The sequence below is a fragment of the Galeopterus variegatus genome, unplaced genomic scaffold (assembly GCF_000696425.1).
Source record: "Galeopterus variegatus unplaced genomic scaffold, G_variegatus-3.0.2 Scaffold231, whole genome shotgun sequence".
Lineage (NCBI taxonomy): Eukaryota > Metazoa > Chordata > Mammalia > Dermoptera > Cynocephalidae > Galeopterus > Galeopterus variegatus.
The window spans coordinates 260,938-272,945 of NW_007726342.1; the positions used below are offsets into that span (position 1 = coordinate 260,938).

Sequence of the window (12,008 nt, forward strand, 5' to 3'; positions counted from 1 at the left end):
ACACCTCTTAAGTAGTACTTTCTGAAGCACCATGTATTAAAACAATACACCATTTTCCCCTGTCAACCTGGCAAAATTGTGCATCCGGTGTTGGTCAGGGTGTCATCTTGGTAAGAACGTTCATTAGCCCAGGTTCTGGGGATCATTTGGCTGTGTATCAGAATTTTAAGCATAAATACTCTTCCATCTAGCAGCAATTTGATTTCACTTATTTAGCAAATATTAATTGAGGACGTACTACTATGTTCTGGCACTGTTCTGGATGCTGGACTTGTATTCATCCTAAGGAATAAGACAAGTGCATAAAGAGAAATACGCCTATAATATTCAAGGATGGACCTGGCAGCACAGCTTGAATTAAAAACTGTCAGTAGCCCAAAAGACCATTAAAAGCTGCCTGTTGGGCCGGCTCAGTGGCGCACTCGGTAGAGTGTGACGCTTGGGAGCGTGGCGGCGCTCCCGCCGAGGGTTCGGATCCCATATAGAGACCGGTCTGCTCACTGGTTGAGCGCTGTGTGGACGCGACACCAAGGGTTGCGATCCCGTTGCCGGTCGCGGTGCGGGCGCGACACCGAGGGTTGCGATCCCATTACCGGTCATGAAAAAAGACAAAAAGGAAAAAAAAAAATTAAAAAAAAAAAAGCTGCCTGTTACTATCGCAGGGTGCACCCTTACGTTGGCATACTATGTGTCTGTTTAAAAGGAGCCAGGTGTGTGTACTGACTTGAGAAGATGCTGAAGAGCTGATAAGGGAGAAGTGCTAACTACAGGACACAATGCTGTGGTGCAGTTCACTGAGTTTAAGGATATGCACATATAGCGCTACTGGTACATGCTCAGAGTGTATTAGGAACAAACTCACCTGTGGGACCTCTGGGGAGATGGATAAGGAGAGCTGAAGAGGGGAGTGGGACTCTCATTTTTCCCTTAATTTCATACCGTACTGTTTGTTCTTTTTTAATGGATATGAGTACTTCCCTGACTTTTTAAGCCATTTTCCTTTTTCGTACTGTCTCTCACTTAGAAAGCAGATGCGTATGCCGTAGAGCTGCAGAACTCTGAGAGCCGAGTGGCCAAACTAAGAGATGAAGGGGAAAGGCTTCATCTACCTTATGTTTTACTCCAGGAGGTGTACAAATTAGAGGTATGCCTAAGCAGAAAACATTTACTCAGCACTATGATTGTAAGGAGTAAGACTTTTTTCTTCCACCAAGAGTTTAGATTTGTTCTTCATTTGAATTTTTTTCCTGGTTGAATGAAAATGCTTGTGCACACCTGCTCTTTTCTTTCCAGGATGTACTGGACAGCACGTGGGGAATCCTGAGAGCCAGGTATGCAGAACTCAGCAGCCCTTTCATCACTGACAGCCAGCAAGATGCTTTGTTGCAAGGCATGGTGGAGCTGGTGAATATTGGAAAGGAAAAGCTTGCTCATGACCACCTACACCAGACCAAAAGTAAAGTTGCTTTACAGGCTCAAATACAAAATCATAAGGTAAGACACACGGTTCAGATCACCTCTTCTAAACGCTTAGGTGTTTCTGAGTGTGAACAGAAACTGTCCATTTTCTTCCTTGGTGAAATATACAGCATTCATTCTTTTAATGAACAGCTACTAGAGTGCTTAGTATGTACCAGAAACCGTGGTAAACTCTAGGAATGCAACTGTGAGTGAAAGCAGACACGGTTCCTTACATTCATGGAGCTTTCTGCAGACTGAGAAGACAGACATTTTTCAACAAGTCTTCAAACATTTAAAATTAAAATCAGGATACGTTCTATGAGAGTGTTTAATAGGAGAAATTGACTTAGGGAGGTTAGGAAAGGCTTTCTTGAGAACTGAAATCAAAAAGAAGAGATATTGTTATCTAGCACAATACTATAATAAATCCTTTAATTTTCCATTCATTTCATTAAACAACAACCTCATGATCACCAGCTAAAGATATGCAGTTATCTGGGTGCTGAGAATAAAAAATGTGTAAGATTTTTTTTTTTTTTTTTACCTTCGACAAGCCCACAGTCTAGGGCCTTTGGTAAGTGGACCTTAGTCTCAGAAAAATTGAAAGGTAAATATTGTATAAAGGATGAAGAGGAAGAGGAGAAAATAATATTAATGATCTACAGTGTGCCAGGCCCTTTGCTACATGCTCTTATAAACCCTTCTATGTATCTATCCTTTCGAGAGATTCACATAATAAGGGGGTCCCTCTGAACAACTTGAGGAGGCAGCAGACTGAATGGAGAACCATGGGAACTCAAACATTCCTCTTTAAAGGTTCTTGAAGCACAAATATGGGAAACTTTATGGACCAGGATCCCTAATAACCCCCATCAGGAAATGCCCTTTATTTAGCCATTTTGTTGTATAGAAGTTAGAGCCGGGGTTTAGGCCCTGTGTGTGGAATGTGTGGGCTTGCTTGGGTATGCACATCTATCCATTGCAACTTATTAGTCTTAAAATTCATTAGCCACATTGGCATCTACCTTTTTGTAATGTTTTAAAAACTCAAAACAAGTGACTTAAAAATATCTGGAAGCTGAAATTGACTAACAATAATGTTGGCTGTTTAAAATTGATTATTTTGTGGAAAATACTACTTAAGGATAATATTTCTTTATAATTTGTTAAAATTCTGTTAGTGTTTATAGACTAAGGAATCCATTTCAATTTTCTTTTGTTTTCTCATATATTTGACTCTGCATGGGATGTCCTAGGGTTTTGGATTAAAACACAAAGATAACTCAATAAACAGTTGAAGTAAATTGCTTTTTAAGATTTTCACAATTTTAAAATAATAAATACTAAAGACCTTTTCCATCTTACAGGTTTTTTTCCAGAAGCTTGCTGCTGACATGTTGTTGATCCAAACATACTCTGCCAAAATGTTTCCTTCTTTATTGCAAAAGAGAGAGACATTTTGGAAAGAACAAGTAACAGAAGTTAAATTACTAGAAGAAAGGTCACGCCAACATGGCATGAAGCTGCAGAATTTGTTGCAGGTATTTGGGTTAGATACACTTTGTACTTCAGCTGGGAATTCCTGATTTCCAACCGTGATCTCCACGTGTGAAACAAACATCTAGTTATCATTAAGCTACAGGGACACGGGGACATCAAAGGGAGGAACGTGGACCCCTGGTCTACTTCTGACTCTATTCTCTGAATGAAAGATTAGCTGGGATTTCTCATACATAAATCTGGGATGGTATGGCACCTTTCTACCTTTTAGGTATGGGTATGAATAAACGAAATTGAAAGCACTTTGAGGCTTTGAATGAGATCATTTGGATGAAACTGTTGGAGGTTCAGAAACTGTACTCCTTTAAGAGAACAAGACCCAATGTTCTGTTGCTAAAATGGATTCATGACACGCTTGTCTCAATTCAAAGAAAAACAATTAAGCCTGCATAAAGCTCCTTGGCAGTGTTCAGGTTTTCCCCTCTGACATAAAGGTTTACCTTGTATAGCCACTGTTAGCACATAAAGGAAATAAGGAAGAAAATATTCAACCTGGTCATGTAATAGTGTTATTTTGTGCTGACACAATTTATTTTTTAGTTAGTGCATCAAATTGATATTTATAATAATATTTCATGGTATTAAAAAAAAAAAAAAAGACTCCATGGGCCCAGTGAGTGCGATATAAACGTCAGGTGGCCCACGTATTTGAATAGATTTGAGAATTAGTGAGGTGGTTATTTTTCCAGTAGATAATTTTTAAGTGTCAATAAGTCTGCTCTGTGGTATGCTGGGAACCTAGCAGTGGACTTCCATGGAAATGGAGGGAGCTAGGGCACGGCAAAACTGAGGCGAAGGCAGGAGCACCCCACTGCTGAAGTGTGAGCCCACACTCCCCAAGCAGGCCTTTTTCAACAGAAGCTCCTGGCAGGCCGTTGTTGCCCTCGCTCCAAGCCCAAGCTCACGCCCACCAATCTACCATGCTACTTGAAGCAGAAGCCCACCGAAGTCTTGTGTGACGAGTGTGGGCTTTCACTTCACCAGGGGAGAGCTGTCGCCTTAGCTGTGGTTACTAGAAGCTGGGAAGGGGATGGGGGGAGGGGTAAGGAGAGGCTGGTTAATGGGCACAGAATTACAGCTAGATAGGAAAAATAAGTTCTAGTGGTGTACAGCAGTGCTAGGCATCTATACTTAACAATAATTTATTCTGTGTTCTCAAATGGCTAGAGCTCAGATGTTCTCATCACAAAGAAATGATAGATCTACCATGATGAATATGCTAATTACCCTGATTTGATCATCACACATTGTATATGCATATTGAAATATAACTCTGTACCCCATAAATATGTATAATCAATATGTTTCAATTAAGAAATAAATTCCTTTAAAATAAAATTTAGAAAAAGAAAAGTTAGGGCCAGCCCGGTGGCGCACTGCTGCAGTGCACCGCTTGGGAGCGCGGTGGCGCTCCCGCCGAGGGTTCGGATCCCACATACAGACCGGTTCCCGCTCACTGGCTGAGCGAGGTGCGGGAGCAACACCGAGGGTTGCGATTCCATTGCCGGTCCCGGTCCGGTACGGGCGCGACACTGAGGGTTGTGATCCATTGCCGGTCACGAAAAAAGACAAAAAGGAAAGAAAAAAAAAAGTTAGCTCTGTGCCTTTCCAAATAAGAGAAAGGCTCTCTTATGGCTCTGAGGTCTCTATGGAGGTGATAAAAGTATCACTTTAACTTCATTGTATTACTCTTCTAATCCTGTTACCTACTTTGACAGGACAAGCATAAAACTAATGGTAACTGGATTTTTTTAAACCTTGTCCTCAAAGGCAATGGAATTGTTTTCCATTAGACCCTGAGCTCTTACTAGGGTAGGTTACGTCTCTCAGACGCACCTGGAATCTGTGCTTTAATTTTGTATGGCCTCAGTGTTTGTCTTAGTTTTTATGATTAATGTGCCACTATCTGGAACCAGTCTAGAAAAGGGCCCCCACCAGTTTTATGTTCTTGGTTCTCTAGAGATGGGAAGAATTTGATGAAAACTATGCATCTCTTGAAAAGGACCTGGAAATTCTCATATCTACATTGCCCTCTGTGAGTCTGGTGGAAGAGACAGAGGAAAGATTAGTGGAACGGATTTCATTTTACCAGGTATCTTGCTTCCCTTTACGTTGTCAAAGGCATGTGTTTTATTTTCGAAAGTGCATGATTTGAATTGAGATGAAACGTCGTTCATCACACAGCTCACTGTTAGACGTATTCGGGGAGACCGTATTTGACCATGAACAACTCAGCATAACACGTGTCTGGCTTGGGGCTCAGGACATTGGTTTGGGTCCTCCTCTCTCACTTGTCACCTTTGTGACCTTGTTGTCTCTAAGTCTCAGTGTCTGTATCTATAGAAAGTACATAAGCTAGTTCTTACCTGTCTCCAGAGGTCCATATCGATGGGCTACTAATAGGGAAACAAGCTGAAAAATGGAAAGAACATTGTAAACCATGGGCCTTTCTAAACATATTTAGTTTTATTACTAGTGAAGCCATGATTGGGCACAGCCTATGAGACAGACAATAATCTGTTACCTGCCACTAGCAATGTATAAAGACTTCAAACTTTAAAACTTTTCTTGTGTAACTTTTGGTATTGTCTCTGTGTCTCAGATTTCAATGCTTTAGAAAAGGTAAAACCTGAAAATGGTTTTTGAGTGGCATTGAGAACGTGACCAACAAGATAAAACAAGTTTTTACATCTTCTCATCAGAACCTTAACATATTTAGTTTTCACTTTAGAATCTATGTAGTCAGAGTCTGAGTTGGACGGCTAGAGGTAGTTATCAAATACCAACTTTAAAACTTCAAAGGCAGATTTATTGCCTGAAAAGATTGAATGGAAAATGAAAGTAAGAAATACTTGGCAGGGCCGTGCTATTCCTTGGAGGCATTTTAGCCCCTATGAGAACATTTGCCTGATACTGAAACAACTTATTTATATTCTCTGTATGCCCAGAAAGCTACAATTGGTCTCATTGCAATTTTATTGTGGTAAATCTGGGTCCTCTGGAGTGGGTGGGGGTGGGGGCTACTGTTTAATTCGTTGTTAGTCTACAAACATAGAAGGTACCATCTGAACAGCTGAAAGAATGCAGTTGAAGACAGATAGTACAAATGCTTCTTGACTTACAATGTTGTTGCATCCCAATAAACCTATTTTAAGTCGAAAATGCATCTAGTGCCCCGATTTTTGATGCATCTAATAGAAAATGCATTTAATATCCTCTACTTACGATGGGGATATGTCCCAATAACCATTGTAAACTTGAAAAAGTATAAGTCAAATCATCATAAGTTGAGCACTGTCTATATTTAAACCTAATTATATGAACAGTCTAGTATGAGCTTGATTATTCCCCCCTCATATTTCTAATAGGAGCTTGACCATATGCCTTAAAATGTGTGATTCTATTGAATTTGAAATTTAAAAAAAAATTTGTTCTAAGACTTTTAAATAAATTTACCAGACTGAAAGAAGACATATCTCATAAAGCCCATCCCATATATAGACTTCTTAGGCCATTTTCAGTCTTCGGAGTCATGGAGAGGTTTGTGTGTATCCAACAGGTGTTGTCATCTTGATCGGTGGACATCTGTGGGCTGTGGGCCATAGGGGTCAGTGTGCGGCGTCTGAAGTCCCACACACTCATGCTCGAATGCTTGCTTGGCACCTCACAGGCTGAGTGACCAGCACACAGTCTTATCTCCTGTGTATAACATGGACAAATAAAACTTCTCAGAGATATTCTAAAGATGGGGTGTCTGACACTTAAGGACTTAGAAAATTATAATTATTTTTTTAAAACTGATGTTGGATGTTCTATTCTAGCTCACAGGCTCAGATGGCGTGGGTGGGGGGGATTACAAATGGGAGTGCTGGAAATGGCATTGAAAGTGGAATTCCTTGGTAATTTCTAAAAAGATATAAGGTAATTGGAAAACAGCAAAAGTTCTATTTTAATAATAATTTATTTTTTAAGATTAAAGAGCTGTCGGGCCAACCCCGTGGCTCACTCGGGAGAGTGCGGCACTGGAAGCACAGCGGCGCTGTGCACGGGGAGGCCACGGGTTCGGATCCTATGTAGGGATGGCCGGTGCGCTCACTGGCTGAGTGTGGTGCGGGCAACACCAAGCCAAGGGTTATGATCCCCTTACTGGTCACAAAAAAAAAAGTGAGTGCGGTGCGGGCAACACCAAGCCAAGGGTTATGATCCCCTTACTGGTCACAAAAAAAAAAGAGATTAAACAGCTGTCAGGATAAATGGCATTAACTGAACCCAGCAGTGGATCATAATTGCCTTTAGACAGACTTTTTTCTTCAGGAGGTCCTTGTATTCACAGTTTTGAAGAATTCTCTTTTTTCATGAAGTTGCATTAATGATGCGTTATCTGTTTTAATTTGTTCTTCTAATGTTATCTTCCTTTCTCCCTATTGAATCTTTACATTTAGAACACTCCAGAAATAAATTAATTTCCCTATTTGTATCTAACAGATGATAGAGAAATGTTTTCTTATTTATCCCCTTCATATGTCTCAGTCCCAATCTGAAATGCTTCCAGGCACCAGTCAGGAGAACAGAAATAAGGAATGCTGGCTGTGTCTGCAATCAGAAGGGTGGTGGTGACTGAGGGAGAGAGAACTAAAGAGAGTAGGCTCTTCTCATGGGAGCCATTGCTACTAGGTTACAGCCAGGCTTTGCCACATGAGAGTGCAGACTCACAATTGCTAGATCTTCCAGTTTTCCCTGAGATGCTAGAAATCCTGTTTTGTATGTAAAACTTCTTGATTTTCAAAATAATCTTTAGGTCACATGAAACCTATATCTGCAAGCTGAACGTGGTCTATAGACTGCTAGCTTTTTTTTTTTGTTTTTTGTCTAGATGGAAGAATTAACTATCAGATCTAAATCTGTGAGTTTTGGTTTTTGGTTCGCGTGCATAAGTCTATAGCGTTGAATCTGTGCTACAGAAATGTGTTAATTGGACACTCTCATCATGAAAGTTGATCAGTAAACCATCAATCACGTCTGGCCAGCCAGACTACAGTCTTCGGGGTTGGGAAACTGTATTGTTTCTACAGTTGCCCCTAGTGTAGGGATTTAATGAAGTATATGCAAATAGATTGGTGAGTTTTATTTTTTAAATAATTCATTCTATGATTTTACTTTCATCAGCAAATAAAAAGAAGCATTGATGGAAATCATGCCCGGCTTTACCAAACTCTGAATGAAGGCAAACTGCTGGTGGCATCTGTGAGCTGTCCTGAACTAGAGGTCCAGATTGCAAAACTGGAAGAGCAGTGGTTGTCCCTCAACAAGAGAATTGACCATGAACTCCACAGACTGCAAACACTTTTGAAGCATCTGCTCAGGTGTGTTTTCTTAGGGGTTTGATTGGCTTCTAATTTTGCTGGGGATAAAGACCAGAGGGATTCAGCAGGCAATTAAATCTTACATGCAGTCCCTCTTTTGTACTTTTTTTTTTTCTTTGACAGTCTAAAGCAGTTGGGTCCCTTTTCCATACTAAAAGGGATCCAGAGTTGCTGATACCAGTTTGGCTAGACTCAAGACAATATGTAATCAGTTTGCTGGGGAGCATTTATACATTTCTACAGAAACTAGGAATTCTGTTATAAAACTGTATGTACATATATTGCCTTTGTGCCATGATGTTGCTCTTTCCTACCTTCTTCCAAAAATCTTAAAATTTTAGCTCACAGAATTGTTTGAAGAAGTCTTTCAAGTTCTTCAGAGAATTTTTTTGGCTTAGTTGGTATAATCATGGACCACTTAAAGAAGGTGAAGAACATAGAAAGTTTAAACCTCATTCTAATTTCTGCCTGTTAGAGGGCTGTCTTAACATGAAGTTTATTTTTTTCTTTCTTTTTTTTTTGTAAGAAAATGTAATTTTATTAATATTATTTTTTATATTCTAGGATGTTGTGGATCAGCTAGGAGAGAGGGGGAGGGGGAAAGGAGAAGGAATGGGATGGAAGAAGGAGGAAGAAAGAGGGGCAGGATTGAGGCCTGCGGCACCCCCTCATTCCCACAGGGGAGACTGGGGGGCTTCCAGTGGTGCCTTGGTCACTGCTAGGCTGGGTGCAGATGTCAGGGGAGTGTGGCAAAAGCCCTCGCCCCCCCACTGTTCCAACTCGGGAACCTGGGGCCCTTCTTGCTGTGGCTTGGTGGTCATTGCTGGGCTGGTTGCACCTGTCAGAGTGGTGTGCCCAAGGCCCAAGGCCCCCCACTGCTCCGGCTTGGGAGAGCCCAGGGCACTTCCTGCAGTAGTTTGGGGGTCACTGGCTGGTTGAATGTGTCAGGGGGATGTGGCTGAGGCCCCAGCCCCCCACCATCCCAGGTTGGGAGAGCCCAGGGTGCATCTTGTGGTGGCTCAGTGGTTGCCGCTGGGCTGGCTGCTAGTGTCGGGGGAACGTGGCCAAGGCCCAAGGCCCTCCCCCCCTCAGCTCAGGAGAGCCTGGGACACTTCCTGTGGAAGCTCAGTGGTTGCTGCTGGGCTGACTGTGAGTGTCGAGGGGGGGCATGGCCGAGGCCTGAGGCCCCCCACCACTCCAGATGGGAGAGCCCAGAGTGCTTCCTGCAGAGGCTTGGTGGTCACTGCTGGGCTGGCTACATGTGTCAGGAGGGTGTGGCCAAGGGCCTCATCCCCCACCTTTGGGATTGTTTGCGGGTGTCAGGGGGCATTGCTGAGGCCCCCAGCCCTTCCCCCTTTCTGGCTTGGTAGCCCAGGGGACTTCTGGTCCTTCTAGTGTTATAGGTGTTCTTAGGTGAAATAAGACCTTTACTAGTTAATATCAAACTTTGTCTCTGGTTGTGGGTACTTTGTTTTTTCTTTCAGTTCTGTGTTGGATTATTTGTTGTACCCACCACTTAAACTCTGTGCTGGAACTAATTTGTTGTTCTCTGCTTACTTCTAAAATAGGGGAACTTCCTGTGGGGATCAGTATTTGAGCTGTGTGGTTGAGCTAAATTGCTGCTTTGTTGCTGATTCCCTAGGGAAGGCTTTTTGTGCAGCTCAGGATTTAATGGTTGACTTTGTAGGTCCTTCTGGCTCTTAAGAGATCTGGTGCACCTGGGTTGTGTAGAAACTGTGGTCTGGGCCTGAGTTTTTTCATCAAACTGCACCCCATGCAATTCTATATTACTGACAGGTCTCCTCTGAGTGGTCCTGTGCTGATTGGGGTGCAGATCAGTTGTTCTTGCTGTGCCCACTCTTCTCCTAGTGTTTGTTTGCCTGTACTGCAAACACTTCCCATAGGACAGGCCATGCACCAGTCCCTTGCGATGACTCACTGGCCTCTGAGTGGCTCCTTTTTTTCAGTTGTCGTGGCTCCACACTCCTGGGTGGGTCCACAGGAACCCTATTAGTGATCTTTCTGGCCTGGGGGCCACCTAGGCCCTCTTCTCCCCTGCCACCTCCAAGCAACTTCATCCGAAGGGCACAACTGCAGCTTTTGCTGGCTCCTGCTCTGTGTGCTCAGCAGCTCCAGCCTGGACATAGCTGGGGCTTGAAACAGAGCAGTTTTTTCTTTCTCTCCCACCTTCGTGCACTCTATAGGTCTCTCCTCCTCTTCCCCTGAGCTCTAGCAGCCGCAGCTTGGCTGTTGTTGCTTTTAAATAGTTGTAAATTGGTTGATTTGTGGGAGAGAGGGATGCTGGGGACTGTCTGTTCCACCATTTTGACCAGAAGCACCTAACCTGAAGAAGTTTAAAAGTTACAAGAGGGGCAGCATTTTCACTGGATATTTTCATCACATCAGATAAATAACTTTTGGCATTCAGCTAACAGCAATTTATATAAATACTGGTTATATTTTCACTATAAACAAATTTAGAGAGGACATTTGAGGTGTGAAAATAATCTCTGTTCTTACCCATAGGTATACTTTTGTGTAGCTGTAATGAGAAATAAAAAAAAATTTAGACTAAAATGCCTCTTTGTTCTTGATCAGTCATAACAGAGAGTCCTAGAAAATGCCAATAACATCAGATTTGGGACATGGTATAAAACATGATGTAATCCTTATGCACATCATGATTTCCTGAATAATGGAGCTTATCAACACAGGGAAGCACACATTAAAATAAGGAGAAAATATGGTGGTGATGCATATTATCATCAGAGTATGTTTCTAATTTCCTTTCTCTCTCGCTTTGTTTCTGTTAGTTATAACAGAGATTCAGAGGAGTTAACCAAGTGGTTAGAGTCTTCTCAGCAAACTCTGAATTACTGGAAAGAACAGTCCCTTAATGTGTCTCAGGACTTGGATACAATCAGAAGCAACATAAACCAATTTTTTGTAAGTTGTAGTGGAATATGCTCTGATAATTATTGGTCAGAAATAAATGATAGGGAACAAGTATTGGGTTGGTGTGATAATCTCCATGTTCATGTGCACATAAGGGATGAGACTTGGGCTAATAGCATTTGCATTCTGCAGATTTAGAACTATTTGTTTATGCTGTCAATTTATATATTTCTAAGCTATATTTTTAATTGACCCTATCAAATACATATAAATTTAAAACTTGCTCTGTTATGGGGCATATTTTGCAAATGCAAAAAAAAAAAAATCCTCACATAAACCAAAAACAACTTTATAGGATTGTTTATCATGATTTCCTGAATAATGGAGCTTATCAACACAGGGAAACACACATTAAAATAAGGAGAAAATATGGTGTTGATTTTATGGATATGATTTTTTGTGTGTGTGGCCAGAGAGTATGGGGATCTGAACCCTTGACCTTGGTGTTATAACACTGCTCTCTAACCAACTGACCTAACGGGTCACCACCCTAATTCATAAATTTTAAATGCATGGTTTTAAATTATTGTATACAGAGTTGCTATTTCTACTAAAAAGCTTTTGTTCTATTGATGTTTTTTTGAAGGAAAAAAGTATTAATTTTGTAATATAAGTTGTACTAAGAAACCCTTTAGTCTTTTCCCTTAGTCTTTTCTCCTTTTTTTTTTT

The 12,008-nt window shown here is 41.5% G+C and overlaps 1 protein-coding gene across 1 annotated transcript in view; it reads left to right on the forward strand.

The window, feature by feature from the left end:
* The window catches only part of SYNE2 (spectrin repeat containing, nuclear envelope 2), a 269,055-nt gene that overhangs the window by 173,383 nt on the left and 83,664 nt on the right, over positions 1–12,008 (forward strand). The window contains exons 73-78 of the mRNA XM_008566257.1: positions 1,025–1,144; positions 1,294–1,494; positions 2,829–3,002; positions 4,982–5,113; positions 8,188–8,384; positions 11,198–11,330. Coding sequence (XP_008564479.1) covers positions 1,025–1,144; positions 1,294–1,494; positions 2,829–3,002; positions 4,982–5,113; positions 8,188–8,384; positions 11,198–11,330 — 957 coding nt within the window. The remainder of the gene's footprint in view (positions 1–1,024; positions 1,145–1,293; positions 1,495–2,828; positions 3,003–4,981; positions 5,114–8,187; positions 8,385–11,197; positions 11,331–12,008) is intronic.